General features: G+C 36.7%; 1 protein-coding gene across 2 annotated transcripts; it reads left to right on the plus strand.

Annotated features, from left to right (window-relative positions):
- The first annotated feature begins 394 nt into the window (after nucleotides 1-394).
- Nucleotides 395-15,387, plus strand: LOC132175697 (uncharacterized). Of its 2 annotated transcripts, XR_009439455.1 has the most exons (6): nucleotides 395-745; nucleotides 4,147-4,224; nucleotides 4,320-4,404; nucleotides 10,617-10,705; nucleotides 11,746-11,985; nucleotides 15,139-15,387. XR_009439455.1 is itself a non-coding variant. In XM_059587719.1 (5 exons), exons 1-5 carry the CDS (start codon nucleotides 458-460, stop codon nucleotides 11,887-11,889), a joined length of 684 nt encoding a protein of 227 aa, XP_059443702.1. In that variant the 5' UTR covers nucleotides 395-457; the 3' UTR covers nucleotides 11,890-12,211. The 2 variants fall into 2 exon arrangements, 1 of the variants encoding a protein (XP_059443702.1); XM_059587719.1 differs by lacking the exon at nucleotides 15,139-15,387 and having other exon boundaries at nucleotides 11,746-12,211.
- The last annotated feature ends 7,865 nt before the right edge of the window (nucleotides 15,388-23,252 follow it).

The following is a 23,252-nucleotide window of genomic DNA, read 5'->3' on the forward strand; positions in this document are numbered from 1 at the left end:
GTATTGAACTTGATGGCCTTGTAGGACCTTGAGATTAGATGGGTGGTTACCCCATTCTTTTGCTGAAATGATCTTTGTGATGTACATTTTATCAAAGATTATTCTTTTCTATTATGGATCAAACTTGTCTGGGACTGAGTTTTTCATAATTAATGCTGTTTGGAGTAAAATATCTATGTAGAAATTAATAAATTTAGATGGGTCAAATAAAATGAAGGAGGAAAATAATTCTTTATAAGATCCAAATGATTCTTGATATGATGCTGGTCATGTTCTACAAAGAACAGGTTTTTTGTATAGGTTTTTTGGACAAACCTAGATCTTGATCACTATGTTTTTAATTTTATGGTAACTCATTATGCGAGGTATATATATATATATATATATAGAGAGAGAGAGAGAGTTATAAACCATAGTAGCTACATACCGCGCTGAGAGAGAGGCGGAGAGGCGCGCAATGGAGAAAGCGCTAGCAGAGGTCGAGCGAGTTCAAACCCAGATCCTCCGACGTATATCAAAACTAGAGCTCTCTTGCTCGCCCCAGGACCTATCTACTGCCCTCCCTGTCCCTGTTCACGCATTCGGCGACACCGAAGCTCGCCTCTCTGCCATCCTCCGAACGAACGGCGTAAACGACTTCTCCTTCAAGAAGGTCCCCTCCGATTACTACGACTGGCCCCTCGACTCCCGACGAGACTCCCTCGGCGCCGCCTCGGTCGAGCATCTCTGCAAAAGCATCGTCCTGGTATCTGTCTTGCTCCTATCTCATATTTTTCTTCGGTTTTCTATTTGCGATTGAACTGCATTTCCTCAGCTTTAGTCCTAGATTTATTTAATTTTATCTCGAAAATAGTAGATGAAGAAGGACTGGTTTTGATCAATTTGGACGCTTAGAAACGGAATTGTTGCTTGTTAGATGAAATTGAAGTCAATACATTGTGATAATACTAAATTAGTTTTTCAGAAATTGGCAATGGCCTGAAAAGTTGTACGTTTGACTGAAAATTTAGTGCTATGTTGCAGTTGGGGTATAGATTCTGCTATTTTAGTGTAATTGGTTTTGTGTATGACTTTATTGGCCTGGTAGATATATAGAGAGGATGGGAGGGGTTGATACTTGTATAGTGTCATTGTTCTTTACTTTCTACTAAAGAGAGTTTTGTAGTTGTTTGATTGTTGATATAAAATTCGCCCATTCATCCAAAATAAATTTAGTGCTAAACATGTAAAAGATGTTTTATAATTGAATTTAGCCAGTTGAGTGTAAGAATCGTTTCCCACTTCTGAGAAATAACACATATTAATATGGCTTCTATTTGTATAAAATAAACATGATCACATTCTATAACTTCCCACATAGTGGGAGTGGGATGTGACGATGGGCTTATGCTTTGGGGGATTGAAGGGTTTGGTTTTCTAGTTTTGACTTATAGGAAGAGTCCAGGTAATGTTTGTTTGTGTTCAAGCTGGTGGGTGTGCGTGCACACATTGTTGTTGTTTTCGTCTGCGTGGGTGCATGCGTTTGTGTGTGTGCAGCATTAAGATATTAGTGAATAATTATGAAAGTTGGGGTATGATCAAAATGTCTAAAGAAAAAGCTCCTAGAAGCATATATAGAGTATAATCAACTGGAAGTGGAATCTGGGAGTGCCTCTGATTTCTTCAAGGCTATCAAGGGCTGAGTGTGATAGTCTTTTGGGGAAAATCTCGGGAAGGATTAATTCTTGAATGTGTAAACACCAATCCTTTGCAGGTAGGTTACAATTACTCTTCAGTTTTGTATAACATTCAAGTTTTTTGGTCTAATATTTTTGGCTCAAGTGGTAAAAGCTTTGGTTGTGGTGACATTTCCATCAAGTCTAAGGTTCGAGCTAGCTCGTCAGTGAAGCTGGAGTATTACCTGATTCGTGTGGAGGGGACACTTTGCATGAATCTGAGGTTTAGTCGATAGGGGTGGGTGCACCAAGTAGCCCTACCTTGGAGGAGTTTCTCCTCATAAAAGAAAAAGTAATTAAAGCTATTGAAAAGAGATTCAATAGGTTTTCGTGGAATGGGAGTGAGCTTGGTATAGCTAAAGCCAGGGTTTTCTTGAGATTGTCTGAGTAGGCCAAAATGTGAGGGTGGTTTGGGGATAAAAAAGCTGGTGGAGTGGTATCAGACTTCTATTTTGAGACATATTTGGGCCCTCTTCTCTAGATTAGGGTCTCTTTGGGTGGCCTAGGCTAAGGCTATGTTGATTAAGAGAAGATTTTTTGGCTTCTCAAAGCTCCCCAAGATGCGAATTGGAGTTGGAGAAAGATACTTAAGCTACGGGTTTTGGCTAAGAATTTTCTCAAATTCCAAGTTGGTGATGGTATTATTATATCTCTTTGGAAGGACAATTGTCATCCAGATGGTATTCTTTTTGACAAATATGGATACTGGTCATTTATGATTCTAGAAGTAGTATAGATGCCAAGTTGTCTAGTGTTATAAGGGGAAGAGATTGGCATTGGCTTCCAGCTAGGTCGGAAGATTTGGTGTCCATTCAGAGTAGGTTGCTTCTGGTTAATCTCAGGTTAAGAGGCACTCCTCTGTTGCTGCCTTCAAAGAGTTCTAAGTATTCATGTAAGGATACTAGGAAGCCTTAAGGTTAAAAAAAAAGCCAAGGTGGAATGGTATAAGCTGGTTTGGTTTTCCTTTTTTATTCCTCAGCTTGTTTTTTTCTTGTGGTTGGCTATTCTTGATGGGCTTGGTATGGGTGACAGGCTGATGAAATGGGGAGTGGCTGGTGATATGAGGTGTTATTTTTGTTGAAATATCATCGAGTGTAGAGACCACCTATTCTTTGATTGTGGTTTTAGCAAGAGGGATTTGGAAGAATGTGATGCTAAAAATGTAATTTTCATTCTTTCCCTGTGGGCTGTGAAGATGTTTTGAGAGAAGGGCTTGCTGTTTGGAGGGGCAAAAGTCTCTTAGGTGTCATTTGCAAAATTGCCTAGGCTTCTACAGTTTACAATTTATGGAGGCATAGAAATAGTTTGAAGTTTGGCAATAGTCTTTGGTCTGAAGAGCAGATTAAGATTCAGATTAAATGGGAAATAGGCACTTGGATTATGGGGAATGCAAAAGGAAAATTTAGAGCCTCTACAATCAATGAACTTTTTGCTAATTGGGGAATTCCTTCCAATATTCTAGTGTGAATGGGAGGTCTGTTGCTGCTGGCAGGTTCTGGTGAGATTGTTCTCTCGGTTTGTTCTGATGGAAGCTACTGCTGGATGTTGATGCTTCTGGCTGGTTCTAGATGTTTTGGTTTGTATCTCTTTGTCTTTGTATTGCTGTTGGGATCTTGTTGCGGAGAGTTTATTTGTCTGCTCTGATTGTAGCAGGTTTTGTTTGTTTAGTTGTGATGTTTAGGCTGGGTGGGGGTTGTATTCCTTGGCTTTCCTCAGAAGATTGAGATTAGTTTTGTGGAGTATTTGTTTGTTGTTGTTTTGTTTGTGTTTCAGTGGGTTTCCTGTTGGTAAGATGTTGTATTCTTTTGTGTGGAATGAAAAATCTTATTCATCCAAAAAAAAAAAAAGAAAAACTGAAAGTGGAATTGGCACTCTGTTAAGTTTCTTAACAACTTGAAAGAGTATGAGTATTATTGCATGGTTTGGTTGAGAAGCACGAGATTTGACAGTTTGAAGTAATATCGTTGCCCCTTAGGAAAAAATCCTGCTACAAGGGCTCTAGGATAGGGATGTTTCCAATAAATTTCTCTGTATTTTTTTTCTCCATTATCGCTTGAAGAACATTGCAATAATTTTTTTGTTGCTTAAGTAAGCATAAACTTCTTAGGAAAATTTGCCACATTGATTATTTATTAAAATTGAATCTAAGACTTGCAACAATTGGACTTTGCGACCATTGGCATTCTTGCTTCTTCGAAATGCAGTGTTGTCCATACAGAGCATTGTTAGATACCTCTAAATGCAATTCATGTTATACATTGTTAAAATATATGAGATATGTGTATCTCTGTAGATTACATGATGACAAAAGTGATCTATATTTCTAAAGTTTTGCATTCAACTCACAGCTTTCCTTGTGCATCACGTCACGAGTTCATGTTATGATGAATTATTTGTTTTCTTGGGTTTAAAGTTCATCAATTTCCTTCAGGTTAACACTCAAGCCCAGTCGAATGTTATTGATTGTAGTGATCGAAACAATTCAAAGTATTATGTTGTTGTTGTTCAGGTACTTTGCTTCTCTCTCTCTCTCTCTAATTGGTAACAATCTGCCTTCCAACCTACCTAAACTATCTAGTATTTTGGACATTTTATTTGTTGCAGTATACTGCTCGATTCAATGCTGAAACTGTTAAAAACTTTCTGTATTCGCTCAACGATGGCAAGATAGCTAAAAAGAAATTCAACTGTAAGTTGTCATTTACTTGATGATAAAAAAAAAAAAAAAAACTCCGTAGAAGTTCCAGAGTTGCTAAATATATGTGCTTTGCAAATCCTTTTTCATTGTTCAGAAATGCAGTGAAACAGCCATAGTGTATGTTGTTACCAACAAATGTCACTATTAGTGTACTTAAAAAAGCCTACAAAAAAATGAGAATACCTTGGACACCATATCCAACAGATATCATGACAATATGTTCTTGACTTAAAAAGTTTTTAGCTTTCCAAGTACTTCTCTTTCTATTTATTATTACTCTTCTCATAACTGTTGCATTACTTTGGTAGAATTTAACCAATTTTATTTTAAAAAAGCTCCGTTCTCTCTCCTCTAGTGGTGGCGCATGTAGGCGCTTCCCGTTAGGGTTCTGCTCTGGCATTTATTTTTTCGTCCTCGTCTGGTTTTGGGTCTTGAGTGTGGTTGGCCGCGATCTTATCGAAGTTTCTGGTTCAAGATTCCGTAATGTCTTCTTTTGGGGGTTGATGCGAGAGGCTCGTTATGGAGTGCTGGTTCTTCTTGGAAGCCAAAGCCGTCTTCTTTTCGGTGAAGGATGGCATGTTGGAGCTCTGGTTGGAGGAGAGGAGAAAAGCCTTCAATGGGGTTGTCTGTTTGGGTTCCCAGTGTGCCACTTGGCTGGTGGCCACGGTGACGGAGGTGTTGAAGACGGCAGGGACTGAGGATTTTGTCAAGTCATTTCGGGCGGATGAGAAGGCGTTGTTTGTCAGAGGAGTTTGCAATAAGGCCGACCAGTATTTGGAGGTGGCAATATGCTATGGGTGGTCAGGAAGTATTTGGCTTTCGAGGGGTCGTGAAAGGCGGGGTTTGAAGGCGTGTGGTGGGTGAGCTGAGAAGGATGGTGGGTCTTTTACAAACCATGCCTGGGTCTCTGCTCTATGCTGAGGCTTGAAGGGTAAGGATGTGAATGGTATGCCTTTTGGGGGTTCTTTTTGGGTTAGATCCACATTGGGCAAGTAGATCCCTTCCTTCGCGGAAGTGGTGCGAGAGGCGTCTATTCATCCTGTCAAGGCTTCTGGGTTGAAGGTTTCGAAGGCAGAGTTGAGAGGCTTGGATTTGCTCCCGGTGGCACGGTGTCAAGAAGCTAAGGATTTGAGAATGGCGGTCAACTGCTTTGATTTGGAGAAGAAGACGCTTGGTCTGCTGGATTTGAAGATGCAGGTTGGCTCGTTGAAGGGTGAGTCCCGTGATCAGGGTGGCGGCGCTCCAAGGAAGAAGACATCGGGTAGACTTTGCTCATGGAAGAGGTTACTCGGGCGCTTTAGGTTAGAAGTGATTCGGGCCTGTGCAGTTGGGGTCCAAGTTTTTGGGTTGGGTCAGAAGCCCAAAGTTTCTCAAGGTTTTAGGATGAGGGTTGGCTGTGGTCGGGTTGGGCTCAAGCCCATTTCCAAGAAGGCCAAAGCCATTGGTGTTTCTGCTAGGTTTGAGCCATCTTCTGTCGGGTCTAGGCTCTCTATTGCGGATTCGATGTATGGGCTTTCTTCGGGTCTTGATGGAGTATATGGCCCCTTTTTGGATCGTGGTTCGGGTTTGGACCAGATTCTTTCTTAGGTCAGTGCAGAGATGGTCGCGGCGGCGGCTGTCCCGTCGGCAGTGGATTTCCAGGTATTTGATTCTATGGTTTTAGGTACTAGGCTTACAACTTAAGACACGAATCTTAGACCATTTTCGGATTTAGGGCTGGTTACAGGAGTGGAGAGTGAGCGCCGAAACTCTCTGGTCTGCCCGGATTTGTCTTCCGTGGTGGTGAAGGTAGCTCTTGTAACACCCCCTTCCCGTAGGAAGATGATGTTACACATTTCTCATGAGGGTTATAAACATTCCGTAAACTAAAATATTAATAATCCATTAGTCTCACAATACTATTACAACTCATCTAATAGAACTTAAAATTTAAACTTCAAGTCTTATGATGGATTATTAATATTTTAGTGTACGGAATGTTTATAACCTCATGAGAAATGTGTAATATCATCTTCCTATGGGAAGGGGGTTGTTACAATTATGGTATTAGAGCCATTACTCAGCCTGAGATGGAGGGAGCGTGCACAAGCCCATGAGGGTCGCTAGCGGGCATTCGATGGGACGCCAAGAATGGGCTAATCCCATGAGGGTCAGCAGGGATGCTGGGTCCTAAGAGGAGGTGATTGTGACGTCCCACATCACCTGGGTATGAAGATGAGGATGTGCTTATATGTATACTCACACCCTTAATGACAACAACGCATTTTAAAGCCGTGATGGTTATGAACCCATCAGAATTCTATAGTTAAGTGTGCTTCTGCAAGAGTAGTACTAGGATTAGTGATCTCCTATGAAATCTGGTCTAGGGGAACCAAAAGTGGATAACATTGTGTGTCAACGGGGTGCGGTGTTACAACTCTTGTCCCGGATGTGGCTTTTTCGGCAGAACTCGTGTAACACCCCAATCCATTGACATACAATATTGTCCATTTTTGGCTCCCCCAAACCAGACTTCCCAGGAGATTACTTATCCTGGTATTACTTTCATAGAAGTACGCTTAACTGCGGAATTTTGATGGGTTCATGACCATCACGGCTTTAAAACGTGTTGTTATCATGAAGGGCACATCTCCAACTCTATTCTTGATACCAACTGTAACGCTCCAGCCCATTAGAGCTAGGTTTATTAACAAATTCTCTCAGATGTGCAAAGTATCATAAGGTTACCAGAGCAATTAACTAAATGTGGTAATAAATGCATGATAAAAATTTATTGAACGCGGAAACGTTTGGTCTAAGCAAAGAAAACTAACAACATAGTTTAAAAATCCAAATAGCGAAGACTCCGTGCTAGTGCACTTATTATAAAAGAAAAACATATTTCATGACATGATTCTATGGTCCTCCTAACTCTCCATTCCGGCATTCTATTCCTTCATGCTTATACCCTAAAAATAAAATATAATAAGGGTGAGCGAAAAAATGCTCAGTAAGCTTCAACCATAAAATAGTTGAGTTAAAAATTGTTTTCTACAACACTGATTTTTTTTTCTTCTATAAAATCTCCCAAGACAAAAATATTTTTCTTTCAATAGAACAACAATTAATACTCATCTAATGGACAAAAATCATTACTTAATAAAGTTGTTCTCATAATAGGGCACATGTACACTGTTACCTCTGTGTACTAGGGTTGCGCGACTTTTATGATCGTGCAGCACCTGTGGCCGCAGACGTGCCTTCTGGGCTAGCCGATTAACTAAAGGTGCATTCAGCTTGGCAAAACTAATGGATCCCACCTTCTCAACGTCCTTCAGTGGGTTGCGCTTTCGTCTCTAGCGCCGGTAACGTGTTGCGTTTCTTTGAATTCTTGGGCCAAAAGTTACTCTCCTCCACTTTTCCCCATATTATGAAACTCTTTTCTTTTCCTTTACTTCTTTCCCCTTAACTCAACCTTGGGCAAGGTGTTGGAGGGTTTAACTTCTCGTTACTTTTCAAAATTAATTTGGAATTACCTTTCATCATAAACCTCAATAAAAACGATATACCCTTAAATTTCGAGTGACAATAAACTACTTTTCTAATTTGAAAACTTATACAAATATTTAAAGTGACATATAAATCTTTGTATGCTTATAAATATATAATATAAGCATTTAATTAATCATAGCATAAACATTTAAATAAAACAAGTAAGAAGTTTTACATAATTTTTTTTTTTGATAAGTAGAAGTTTTACATAAAAATTATGCAAATGAATAATACTTTGAAAGAGTTAAGGACTTCCCCTTACCTCATTAAAGCTGTTAGGAAGATAGACTGGCACTGTCACACACTTGGATTAATAAAACTTAACTATGTTAGCCTTATGTTAATTAAAGGCTAATCCTAGTGCCTCTAGACTTCCACTTCTACCTATGCAATGATCTTAAATGCAACCATTGCATCATAAAAATTATTCATTTGCATAATTTTTTTTGTAAAACTTTTTACTTGTTTTAATTAAATGCTTATGTTATGTATTTATAAGCTTACAAAGATTTATATGTCACGTTAAATATGTGTATAAGAAGTTTTCAAATTAGAAAAGCTGTTTATTGTCACTCGAAATTTTAAGGGTATATCGTTTTTATTGAGATTTATTATGGAAGGTAATTCCGAATTAATTTTGGAAAGTATAGAGAAGTTAAACCCTCCGACACCTTGCCCAAGGTTCATTTAAGGGAAAAGAAGTAAAGGAAAAGAAAAGAGTTTTATAATATGGGGCAAGAGTGTGGAGGAGAGTAATTTTGGCCCAAGAATTCAGAGAAACGCAGCAAAGTATTGGCGTTAGAGATGGAAGCACGACCCACTGAAGGATGTTGAGAAAGTGGGATCCATCAGTTTTGCCAAGCTGAGTGCACCTTTAGTTAATTGGCTAGCCTAGAAGACATGTCTGCGGCCACAGGTGTTGCCACAGTCATAAAGGCCGCGCAACCCTAGTACACAGGGGTAACAGTGTACATGGGCCCTATTATGAGAACAACTTTATTAAGTAATAATTTTTGTTCATTAGATGAGTATTAATTGTCATTTTATTGAAAGAAAAATATTTTTGTCTTGGAGATTTTATAGAAGAAAATCAGTGTTTTAAAAAACGATTTTTAACTCAACTATTTTATGGTTTGAGGTTCTACTTACTGAGCATTTTTTGCTCATCCTTATTATATTTTTATTTTCAGGGTATAAGCTTGAAGGAATAGAAGGCCGGAATGAGGAGTTAGGAGGACCATAGACTCATGTTATGAAATATGTTTTTTTATTTTTTTTATTATTTTATTATTATTATTTTTAATAAGTGCATTAGCACGGAGTCTTCGCTATTTGGATTTTTAAATTATGTTGTTAGTTTTCTTTGTTTAGACCAAACGCTTCCGCATTCAATAAATTTTTATCATACATTTATTACCACATTTAGTTAATTGCTCTGGTAACCTTATGATACTTTGCACATCTGAGAGAATTTGTTAATAAACTTAGCTCTAATGGGCAAGGGCGTTACAACTCGTGGTGCAGTCTTCGGTTCTCGAAGCTAGTGTGGTCTCTGTTGGAGAGGAAGAAAAGGCTGATAAGGGTTTTCTTTGGCGGGGGTTCCTTGGACCGAGTCCTGCAAGGCACGCTTCTCATCCCTCGCCCAAGGTGTCGGTTGTGACTTCATCGTCTCTGGTTGTCAAGGAAGTTGGAGTGGGTGAAGATTTGGGTGGTTGCTCCTTAGGCACTCCGGTCGATGTCAGGTTGACTGGCTTAATCCAATCACAGAAGTCGCTGGTAGGTTTTGGTTCGTCCGGGGAGTTTGTTGTGTAGGATCAGGGAGATGAGGTTTGGGATGGGGAGTATGGAGATTCCCCTTACCCTTCGGATGCTTTTTCCCTCGACCCCCTCGATCGGGTGTTGGATTGTGATGAAGATGAGGATCCAACCTGGGCGCTGCTCGATGCCATTAAAGAGGATTTTCTTTGGGAAGTAAAGGTTGGGGGCAGCCTAAGACTAAAGGCAAGAGGGAGCTGTTAAATTTAGAAAGCTCCATTAACTATGGTGATGCAAAAGCGTCCGCGCGGCGAGGGAAAGGCAAGGCTCACGTGCGGTAGTGTTGAGTGTCCTCGTGGGTTTCGGGTGTGCGCTTTAGGTCCTTGTGGGCTAGTTTGGTAGTCCCTGTGCTTTCAGTGTTGTTGGGTTTTTGTGGGTGCTTTGTGTCCTTTTTGTGTACTTCCTGTATGCTTGGGGGCGCCTACGCTTTTTATAAAGCTTATTTGATTACTTATCAAAAAAAAAAAAAAAACCTATTGCATTTCTTTCACGTATATTTTTTTTTTTCTTGAATCTGGAATGAAGCACAAATTGCTGAATCTGGTAGAAAATCTTGTAGAAACTTATAGAGTAACCTTATATTGACTATTTCAACATATATTCTGTGCTTTTTGTTGTTGTTGTTGTTAGTGTATGTCTGTTTGTTCTTTTGTCGTATTCTCCTTTTATTAGAATTGTTGCTTTGTCATTTCTGCATTGAAGAAATGTTTTAACTTTTGCATCAATGTTGGATTTTATTTTATTTTGTTTTTCATTGGCAGATTTTAGTAAAAGCTGAGGTGTTCAAAGTAATGATTTATTACCTTTTAATCTTTTCTATCTAAAAACATAGAAATTATTTTTTTATGATTATGCAGTGAGGCTTGCTCCTGAGGAGACGTCAGTAAATTTAACTGGATATGAGCACAATGCAGTGACATGTATTGGCATGAAAACAGACATTCCGGTAAAACACTCTCTCTGTACCATTATTTCGAGAAGTGTTCTCATATCCCATAGATATTCCAGCTAGATATGACAGTTGGGAGTCCTTGTTCATGTCATTGGATTTGATCGATTTGCTACTTATATTTTACCATTTACTGGATTCTTCATATTCTGCATCACTCTTACTGGATTCTTCATATTCTGCATCACTCTTACTGGATTCTTCATATTCTGCATCACTAAGCCAGTAATTGACAATATGTTCAAAATTCTAACATAACTAACAGAACGGGAATAAGGATGGAACTTGTGTGTAGAATTATTGGTCACTGGCTCTTCCAACATGCTTAATGTTTTGAAGCGTATACAAGGTCTTCTTTTATTTACACATGCACTTGACACCTGTTTTTCAGACAGCACTTTTAGAGTGCCCTTTCCTGCTTGATGTAGCAGTAACACATTGGCCCTTTATGTTTAATTGCCGGGGCTTGCCTACAGCCATGCAGCTGGTGTTTTCAATCAGGATTCCAATATATTTTGGTTGGAATATTGAGTGTTCTCCATGTTCAATATGTATGTCATCTTAAAGGACCTCTTTTTATGTTTTAAATCCTTCCAAACATGCCAGCTGTTGGGTAGGTCCACTGTTCCATATATCATTTCTGTTTCTATCCCAGTAGGTGAAGGCTAGGATCCTTTATGCAAATTTTGGAATACATATGGTGGTGGTCCATTGTATTGGGTGACTATCAATGATTTTCTGCCAGTCTCTGCTCCATCTACTTTTGGGTTGTTTAAAAGGATTCAGCTTGCTAGTTACTCTGGCAGCAATAGACCTCACTTACATGTTTGCAAATAATTTTTGTTGGCAATGAAATGAATACCTCTTGTGTTACACAGGCACAATAACATATCACAAATTAGAAAGGAAAGAATAGAAACGAAATTACATTGTTCAATTTTTGTGACCACAATAGAATATATCGCTCGATCAGAATGCATGATATCATGCATTTTTTGTAGGGGGTAGTGTTTAAAATTCTACTGAATTCATTTCAGGTGATTTTGGATGAAGCAATTGTAAAACTTCATCCTGATTTCTTCTGGTTGGGTGGTGGGGAGGTTGATCTGAAGCTGGGGATCCGGACCTCTGAATTTATCAACTTTGTTAAACCTCTCATCGTGAGATGTAGTGGTGCTTGATTACTTGACATGAATCATTATCAAATCAATTAAAGCTCAAGTAATCTAAAATCACCCCCTTGTGGAGTCTGAAGGGAGGCCATTCTTCAATTCCTGGTAAGAATCCATTGGTTTTTACATGTTAGTAATTTATGGAGCCAGAGAAAATTTTCCTTATTGGAAAGAAGAATTGATTTTCTGGGATGCTAAATTTGAGTGGAAAATTTGTATTTTTTTTTTCCCTGAATTTTTGGAATATGATGAAAGCTGTACCTAGAAATGATTATATAAATTTGTTTAGAATTCACTTTGCATTGAAAAGTTAGGTGACATTTGATTTCTAGACTGCTACACTGTGCATCAACTTCAACCATTAATTTGGTAGGTGAACAAAATTTTCATTGCTATATAATAAGATAAAAGAATATGATAAATTAAAGCATCTGGTATTTGCAATACAAATTAAATGTACCGAAGAGCAACTATAATAGGCAGTCATATCAGAGTAGAGGGGTTTTTTTCAGTGTTTTTCATCTTTATCTCCGTTCAGTAGGGGAGCTAGGAATTTGGTTATGGAGATGGAAGGTTAAATTAAAAGAGCTGAAACAAAATTAATTGTAAAAAATGGTAAATAATATGGGTAACAAAATAAATGAATAATTTAAAGCATATTTGAAAATTTTCAAGAAATTGTGTCATAATTCCTTAAACAAGTTATTATAATATCTAGTTTTTCCTAGTTTTCATCATACTTCTTTTCCAATTATTAAAACTACTCATACTCCCATCAAACTATCATCTCATTGTAGATGTTTCCCTTAAACTACACACAAAAAAAAAACCAATATCCCCTAGGCTGGAAAAAGATAAAAATGACCCTACAAATTGTTAATGAGATAAAAATATCTTTATAAATTCAAAAAAAAAAATTAAAAATTAAAAATTAAAAAACGAAATAAATTAAAAAAATTAAGGGCGTGGATATTGAAAAAAATGCCTCCCCTTGGTTTTTCAGAATAATAATAATAATAATAATAATAATTTTATAAAGGGTATTTTTATCACTAGGGAGAATATTGCTATTTTTTGGTAGTTTAGGGTTGACATTGACAATAAAATAATAGTTTGAGGGGATATGTGTACTCTTCCCTAAAATTTGGGTGTAGAGAAAATTGTACAAGAAAATGTTGTGGTATTGTAGTGAGTTATTTTATTTTATTTTATTTTTTAAGGAAAAGAAATAAGAGATCAAATAGAAAAGAAAGCTAGATACCTTTTTACGTGGCATCATCCAAATGGCTATACAACTTTTTTTTTTTTTTTTTTTTTTGAACTTTCTAAACAAATATTCCAAGATTAAATATTTTATGTGTGTTTTTTGGAAGGAGGCCGTTATATATATATAATTTTTAACGTGTGTTTTGGAGATGGGGAAAAAAAAAAATAGTTGATCCAAGTGGGAAGGGCATTATTATGAATTGGGAGAGGGAGGGACCACTTTGATTTACATAAATTAATAATTTTTATGTGTGTTGGAAAGGAGATAACTAAATATAGAAAAAATTATTAATGCATTATTTTGAATTCGAAAGACAAGATCTTTTTATTTATATAAAATAATATCTGTATTTTTTAAGGATTTTAGTGTAGGCAATTTCCCTCCCTCTGCATCGGTCCTGCCAGTGTCTCCATTTGCCATTAAATCAAATCAATCATACCCATAATCTTTTAGAATTAGGATTAATTATTCCATGACTAATATAAGAGTTGGGACTAGCATTATTGGACAATTATGGAATAAAAATGTAGTTCAAGCATTATTCTTTTTTATTTCACAATAATAACACATTGACTTAAAAGCCCTTTAAATGGTTTTTTATACATCCTTTTTCTCGCCCAACACTTGGGTCTGTGTTTTATGTTTTGGCCTAGAGACTCACACCTCTTAACCTTCAAAGTTAATTTTGTTTCGTTTTTATTTCCCTTTTCTAAAGAGTAGAGAGCTTTGAAATTACTGTCAGAATCTCTTTGTAAACTAATTAGTTACTACAATTTGCACCCTTATTTTTTTATTTATTTTTTTATTTATTTTTTGAATAAAAAGAAAAATATAAAATTTCCCTCTATTAAGATTTAAGAGCATCTTCAGGAAATTAGGTAAACTCTTCATATTAGCTATTTTTCATCTCCAACGGGTTACCACTTTTATTCTCCACCGTGGATGGAATGCAACATGTGGAAAGGAAGGAATCAATTCCTTTCCCTCCCAAACTACGCAGGAGGCCTTTCCCTACAGTTTACATCCGTCCCTTCCCTTCTTTTTTTTTTTAATATATATATAAAAGACATTTTTATAGGGTTAAGTACTTGGCCATGAAAAGTTCTAGCTGTGATGTGGTGTTCGGCTGAGTGCCCCAAAAGAAGGGTGGATTGAGGGTGGGAGTTGGGGTTAGTCAGTTAACATGTATTCAGGCTCCATTTGTTTAGACTTAAAATGATTTTTGTTGGGAAATATTTTTAATGAAATTATTTTTCAGGAAAATGATATTTGCTAAAAAGATTTTTCGGCGTTTATCTCATACAAAAAATCAGCGATAGTCGGTGGGTAGTGGAAAAATGAATCGTGAGAAAATGCGCGTAAGAATGAGAAGTTAAAACTTGAAAAATAGTTTACGGAAAAAAAAAAATAATAATAATAAAAACATTTTGTGCCAGAGGTTTTCTTGTTCAACTGAGAATGATTTCAGTTTGACCAAGATTTTTGATCATACCAAACACTACAAAAAAAATAAAAACCTTTTCCAAAAAATGTTTTAGGTAAAAACAAATGAGCTTTAGTATAAACATTTTGACATCCCCTACTTGATGCTCTTGTACTACAATCACCCACTCCTATATGGACGAATATCTGGAAAGACTATTACGTGAATAGGAGTTTACAGAACAATGAGAATCATCTCTTTTTTCTCTTATTTTTTAGTACATCGACTTATCCCTTAAATAAGGAGCCTATGTTGGTGTTAGTCCTAAAGAAATAAAGAGTCTATCTCTAAGCATCCCAAAGATAGTCTTTGTTATCATATTCTGTTTTAGTCTATCTCACATGCACTTAATTGTTATTTTGTAATTTCTTATGAATGAACATTGTATGAATAAAAAGACATAGCAAAGTTTTATCCCACAAAGTACCATTCATCCATATGTTTTGTAAAGGCTTATATGATCCTCTAATAATATTCTATTATTTTAATTTTAATTTTTTTTTTTCAGCAAAATATGCAACAAGAAGCTTTTCCTATTGAGAGGTGGTTGACTCACTCACTAAATGCATATGGGATGAAGGCTTCACTGCATAACAACTTCTTCTTTCTTCTTCATTTCTCTCATCTCATAGAATTCCCCCATCTTTTTATTCAAGTGAAAAACAAGAGTCAAACTAACATTTAATGGAGAAGTTGACACGTAATGTACGGCCTCCTTCATTTAAGAAGAATACCAACCACCTTATTTACAACGATGGAAACTAATCATCCATGTCCTATGTTTCCTCTTTATTCAAATCATAATTTATCTACATTCACATCTAACATTAAAGCATAAACCAAAACAAATTTTATAATTAAGGAGCCATAATCCATCAATTAATTCGCCATATTCTTCTCAGTTTGCTCATATATATATATATATTCCCATTGAAGCCCTTTTTTATTTTTTGTGGCTCGAATTTTTATTGAAAACCAGGAAACTTTAGGAAAGTAATAACTAGTACTTCATGTATATATTACCCTCAAACACTGTTGGGAACAAAATTCTAAAAGGCTTTTTTTTTTTAAAACAAAGTAAATAGGAGATGTGGGAAATATATATTAGAAAGATGAATCTAGTGCTTTTCATTATGAATGGGTGGTTTCCGATGGGGTTGAGCATAATCCATAACAACAATGTCTTCCGCATCGTCGGTTTCCTTCACATGATCATCAACTGTTTCTTCAGCATTGTGTTGCGCAGATCCCAGCAGTGACCGCACTCCCTACACAACCATCATGCATGTATACCTTGTTAGACCATTGCATGTCATCACAGCTCGCATGCATGCATTTTCATGCAAACATAATAACCATATATATATATATATATGCGACACCATTTTCTCGTACGTCTTACTCCTTTTGCTACATATTCTGCATATTTTTATGGCTCCTATGAATATGATGCATGCATGGACGGATCGATGCGTGGCATGCCATTTGCCATCCAACATCTCGAGCAATGATATGTCTTTTAGCTAATAAAAAAAATAAAAAAATATAAATTTTTACAAATTGGTTTGTCGGAAATTATAAATATGCTTTTAAAAGTGACATGCGTCTTTAATTAGCATGTGAGAAATACATATTTTTTTAATAGCATATACTTTTCACATGCTTTTTTAATAACTAAAAGAACACATCGTTTTTAGAGATTGGTTTGTAGGAGATTCCTACATCTGTCCATTAAAAAAAAAATCCTTTTATAGTTTACCTACTATTTTTTTTAGAAAAATGCTATATATCCCAAATTTTCTTCCAAAAAGTTGGTTTCCAAATGATGTCACAATCTTATGAAATTTATTATTTTGGAAAATGTGTCACCAACTCATGAGATAGTGACAGATCATTTGGGAACCAACTTTTGGGAATAAAATTTGGGATGTGTAGCACTTCTCATTTTTTTAAGGACAGAGTTTTCCTTTAAACTGGGTTTGGAGGAAAACTCCTTCAAACTGGGTTGGAGAAAATTCCTCTAACCCATTCTATAAAAATGACATGTGTCCTCTACATGTGAGAAACACATGCTTTTTAAATAAAATTTATTCCAACTCTGTGCTTACAATTAAAAAAAGCATGTGTTTCTTACATGTAGAGGATACGTGTCATTTTTATAGAATAGATTGGAGAAATTTACTCCAACCCAGTTTGGAGGAAAACTCTGTCATTTTTTTAATACAAAATTTTCTATTTCATTCTCTATTTTTTTTCAGTATTTTTTTATATTGTTTTCTTAAACCACCAAGAGAGAGAAATATTGACTAAAAAAAGAATACATAAGTTAGAATGCTTGCCTAAAAATAACTAATCAAAAAGCAAAATAGATGTTTTAAATAATGAGAAAACGAGCTGATATATATATATATATATACACCTTTATATTCATCGGAGCCTGCACTTCTTTCTGGATAAATGACACCATATTCTCATTTCCTGCAAATCCGACCGCTGTATATGTCAATATTAATCCATCAACAACAATAATAATAATTATTATTATTATTATTATTATTTGCAAAAAGTTATTTTTATTTATTTGGTATGATTGAATTTTATAAATGATTGTATAAAAGTTATAAATTGACAAATATTTTTAAAATGATAGCACAGATATCAAAAACTCAACACTGAAGACTCAATTTGAAGAGAACCTGAAGGAGCCCCATTTGCCTGCAGTTCTTGTTTGTTGAAAAGAAGCTTTGAGTTTGAATCCTTCTTCTGCTTGTTAGCACCACCTCGATTGTGATGGTCGTTTCTTTCGCCATTTATGACTTTTTTGTGTTGTGATATGCACCCCTCTAAGGTGGAAGGCCTCAAGCTTGATGTGATTGTTGTCTCCAAAACTTTTGTTTCTTCTACATCCTACGTACAATGAACCATAAAATTGATACTATTAATGATTTATGAAAGAGAAAAAATGTAAAAATATTATACTATTGTTTGACCAAAAAAAAAAAAAATTTACCCTTGAAGGGTTTGGGTATATAATAACTAAGTCTTTTTCACTAAATAAGACCATAATCATGCAATTTTGTTGGCTGAATGAACTAAAAATAGACAAATAAATAAATTTCAAGAGACAGTATTTGTATTTGTATGTGAAAAATTTACTTACCGCTCTTGATCTTTCATCACTTTTGCAATCGTACTATTAAACTTTAAAACATGTTGATTTGGGATTACCATCTTTCAAAAGTTTGCTATGTCAACCTTTCTGTCAAAATTCAATGTTAAATCATAACGTGGTTGATGAGTGAAATCTCCCAAATACCTTTAAGATGTTTATAAAATTACAAAATACCTTGAATTTGAACGTGATTTCACTTCCTCCGTTACGATTTAATGTTGAATTTAGATGGAATAGTTGATATTGCAAACTTTTGAAAGATAATAATCCTAAATTAACATTTTTTAAAAAAATTTAAGAATATAATTGCAAAAGTGATGAAAAATCATAGGCCGTAAGTGAAAATTTTCCTATAACTATAAGAACAAGAAATATAGTAGAAACTAGATGCATGTTCAAAGACCAACCTTGCTAAAATGGTAGACTTGTTTTGGGTTCTCCTTTTTGGTAAGTTGGAGATGGCGAGCATCACATACATGCAAAGAAAGACATGATGATAGGAGAATGAGAAGAAGAAGAAGAAGATCAAGAGAAGACATGGTTTGAATGAGAATGAGAATGAGAAGAAGAATGATGATGAAAATAGGTTGAGAATAGAGTGTTAGGTTTGCAAGTATTTGTAATGGTGGAGGGAAGGGAGAGCATTAAATGCAAGTTTTGTATGGGATGGGAGACGTTGTTTAAGAGAACATGCAGGTGTTTGGGTGATGAACCTTTGAAATGCATTTGAAGATATTGGGGGCCTCTCTTGTCCCCCTCCTCTCACTTTTTTATTAATTGGGGGCCTCAAGAAAGAGAAAGGTACTATAGAGTTACGTAATTATGGTTTTTTTTTCTCTCTCTCTCTCTCTCTCTCTCTCTCTCTATATATATATATATATATATATATATATATATATATATATATATAAATTGGAGAAGAATATTGAGAAATTTTACTACTATTCTTACGGAAATAAAAGATGGAATACCATATAGTAAATCTCATGTAAAGTGGGCTTTCTTTAATTAATTAGTTGGACCGCCCGAAAACCATATTGAGCCGGTCAAGCTTAATGATACTAAGGTCGGCCAAGCCGGGGCCAAACATGTCTGGAATGAGTAGCTAGGTACAGTAAAACATGCACTAGTTGGACAATATCCCAACTCTTACCACCTAAATTACTGGAACTCTGTTAATGACACGTAAAGAAGTGGAGGCTAGATAATCATAATCTTTTGAGCTCGATCCAAACATACTCTTCAAACAACTATACACGGGAAACACTATATTAAAGCGAGGGAAAGCGCTAAGAGATATGTTCATTCTATTCTGACAAAATATTCTCGTTTTTTCTGACTTATTTCTCTCTCGTAATCATTTTCTAACTTAGGCATTGGAGTGACTCTCCACCGGATTACATGCGGATTACTTTGATCCTTCATTGGTAGCATCGATCCGGAGGTCGGAGTACGACCAACTGACATCTTCAAAACATTTTCTGAATCAAGAGAATGAGAGATCATGACCACTTGGTGAAATATTGCATGTGCATGTATGCACAAAAAACAAGAAAATAAGGAGAATATAGCTAAAGATAAAACATTGGTGAGAAATGCAGTGTTAAAAGTAAAAGAGGAGATCGCAGCAGCAGGAGAGAACTAGGACCTACCCCCATGTGTTTCTGTAAACGACCTGCATTCTCTGTCTCTGTGCTACAAGTTGCTTCTGCATGGCTTCCAACTATCTATATGTATCCTTGTTCCTCTTTGCCTTCCCTCCATAATTAATTATCTTTTCTACGTGAGAAATTATCCACAACACCAGAAAATAATTGTTCTTAAGGCAGAGTATAATCATAATTGCAAAGGATAATTATTCATGTAATTATTGCACAACCTAGTATCATATATTCATGATAGCGAAAAACAAATCATTAATTAATTAAGTCCCATTTTTAAAAATTAATGTCTAAATTAAATTACTTTTGATTCCTATCATATCAAAATTGTCAAATCTAGATTACTTAATTTTAAAAAAAATTAATGACTAAAATGATACATTATGAATGGATATTAATTATGAAGAAATCCTTGTGAAAATATATTAGGTTGAGAAAATGGTTTTCATTGAAAGGAAATTTAATGGATGATGTGGGATCTATGGAGGCGTGGGGGGTGGGGACGGGGGAATGAGGGGACAAAGGAGCATGCCTAAACCGTCTCCTGCACCTCTTCTTTGGAACATCAAAGGGCCGACTCTCCCCACCACCGTCGGTATAGAGCATGCATGCCACGTGGCATGTAGTCCATGTGCCTTTCACATATATCGTACATTTTCCATGTCAGTAGTGGGTCCCAATACGATTGGTTACTATTTTTTCTACCTCTAATTATATACAGTGAGTGAGTCTCTTGTTTCATCATGCGGTCTTTTTGCATGTGTTCCTTTTTCCCTTCCCTTCGTGGCATCTTTAGGCCTTTTTTTTTTTTTTTTTTTGACTCTTACGAAAAATTGACAAATATTTTTTAATATTTTTATATAATTTGAAGAAGTACAAGAAATAGAAAGGCAACAAAGAAGAACTACGGAGAAAAAGAGCGAGAATATAAAGTTTTATGGGAATGGAATTGAGAGAGGACCTTTTGCCAGGCAATTGTGAGAAGGCTCTTGTAAGGCCTACCTGCCTAGACATGTGTTACTCCTGTGTAGATACAATTTTTTCTTGGGTCTCCGCATTGACGGTGGTGCCAACTTTTCTCATGTAGGTTACCTCGAAAACGATGGCTTGGGTAGGTGTTACCCATGTGTTTAACTATATATATAAGCTCTTTAGCAACTTTGGCATAGCTTTTCGACCCAGAGGTGTGTGGGAATGTGTGCTTTTTTTGTTTCTTTCTGCCCTTGCCTACACAATTTACAGTATTAATATGTGAGTATATAATTTGTTCTTTTAGGACATACAAATATGGTAAGTGATTGAGAGCGGACATATACAATACGGTCCGATGTCAGCCATGGGTCAATGCTGCATTCAAAGTCCTCTACGTCGAATTGTTCGATGTTTGATGTCGACTATATAACACCTTCACGATTATCACTGTCCTCAAGATTAAGAGATGTCTTTAAATGATGCTTGAAATCTTCTCATTTTACCATATATAGTCCATGAAGGCTATTCGTCGGATCTCATCAATCGGCAGATCAGGTGGATGTAGAATTTATTCTACGAACAAGGAAAAAAAATTAATGAGGTCATGTACTGGTCGAAACAATTAAAAAAACAACACACACAAAGTAATAACTTGCAATGAATACGCACCATTAGTAAGGTCCAAACATCTTCCATCTTTTGCGGTGGTATCCTCTTCCAATTTGGTGGGCTAATACCTACAAATTGTTCGCTTCGAACTTACTTCCTCCAAGCCTTTGGAACTTTAGACCGCTTGTGCCCATGGGCTGCCCCGCCGTATTAAACTCAATGACAACCCTTTCCCCCTAGAGATTCCCCAGATATCATTCGAACCCCTTACATCCCTCACATAAAAATTACCATCTTCATCTGTATTAAAGTTTAACACATGAAATGACTTTAGAGGTGTTAAATGTACTGTAAGCTTTATTTGAACTAAACGACAAAAATATAATATTTTATTACGTATATAATTAAGCCATACGTACCTATCATATGGAGCTCATGACCGTCTAACACCCGCCCCTCCGACTCCTATATGTATATGGTGACAATCACAAGATCCCTCCCCTCCGGCTCTTGTGTGGTATCGATCCCATGTTCCTGCCCCTCTAGATCTAGTAGGATGTCACCATGCTCCTCAATACTATGCATTCATGTGTGTTGCGCAACATACCCCCTCATAAATAATATAGAAGGTGTGGACTGAGTGGGTTCATTCGGATCATAATTGTGGCCTGGTATGGATGGTGAGATCGTAAATGATAGTAAATCATCCCACTCGCTCCAATTAACCTGCAGAGTATGAATAGAGTGAAATAGTCAATCATTGTGAAGGGATGCCTGTTCGTGTCGTTTTGTTAAAATGACACAAACGATGTCGTCACCATCCTTATCGGTTTTTTGTAGTGTATGCTGATTGGACATATTTGGTGGAAACATTTAGTGGAGATTTGTTGGTGGTATGGAGGTTGTTGGATTCTTGGCGTTCGGGTCAAGCTATGACTGATTATTTCAAGGTGTACAAGCTTGTGCTAGACAATGAAAGTGGAAGAATGGTGAAATGGGTGGAGGTGAAAAACATAGGAGATGATGCCTTGTTCTTGGGAGACAACTATTCTATATCTGTTTCAACTTTTGTCTCTCCAGGCTGCCGCCCCAACCTCATAAATTACACTGGTGACTACATTGATACTTAGCCATACTACCCCAATGGGCCGATTGACATGGGTATTTTCAATTTGGACGACAGAAGTAGGGGTGGGCACGGATCGGATCAGGTCAGATTTTGGGGTTTTCGGATACTTGACCAGCACATGATGGGTATTTAAAATAAAACCCGATACCCGGTTGTAGTGATGAATATTCGCCAGTTCTCAAGTTTTGTAGTGACCAAAATAATTAACTAGGCTTAAATGGCTTGGTTAAGGGTTTAATTGAACTTTGGGTAACCAGGGACAGCTAGATGGTCATTTTTGGAATTTCAGACTCTTTGGCCGCAAGCTCGTGTGGGGAACACGCGAGCGCTTGCCTAACAATAGTACACGACGCTCGTGTGGGGACCAGGTTGAGCGCTTGTTGACTTTATGTTGACCGATAGATATTGCTTGAGCGTACAAATGCAGCTCAAAAACCCCTGGGTAAACAGTACACAAATGCTCGGCACTGCAGGCCTACTCTTATAGCACCCTCAGCTTTTTTCCCCTGTATATACCTACCCCCTTTTGACCCTTAAGCCTTATTTTAGAACATGTTGCCCTCTAGAACTTCTATTTGAGTGTCATTGTGAGCCTCGAGTGTTTCATTGGTGTTCTTGGAGAATAAGGAGGAGCTTCTTGAAGTTTTTGTTGTATTAAGGTAACCATATCTCTCTGTAAGTGTTTTTCTTTGGAAGTTATGATAGCCTTATAGTAGTTTAGTGCTAGAAACTTAGTAGTAGAAGTCTTGATCATATGATAAGGTTTTTCTTCCCATTAGACTTAATCTTGTATGGTGATGATGTTTTGGATAGGAAGTGTTAGAAACTCTTTTTGTGGCCTTATGACCAATTGAGGAGGCTTGGGAGAGCATTGGACTAAATGAGGTTCTATCTGAACCTCTATGGCCGAACGCTTGGCCTAAGGCACGAGCGTTCGCCCAAGGATGCCTCAGGGGAACGTCATCTCGGCTTAATGATCTACAATTCCTATTTTCAAGTTCTAGGTTCGTTTTAGTTGGACTTAGGACTAATAGTATGTTTTTCACAGATATGGAGAACTCTGACCATTTGGAGGAGCT

Source organism: Corylus avellana, chromosome ca3, assembly GCF_901000735.1.
Source record: "Corylus avellana chromosome ca3, CavTom2PMs-1.0".
Classification (NCBI taxonomy): Eukaryota; Viridiplantae; Streptophyta; class Magnoliopsida; order Fagales; family Betulaceae; genus Corylus; species Corylus avellana.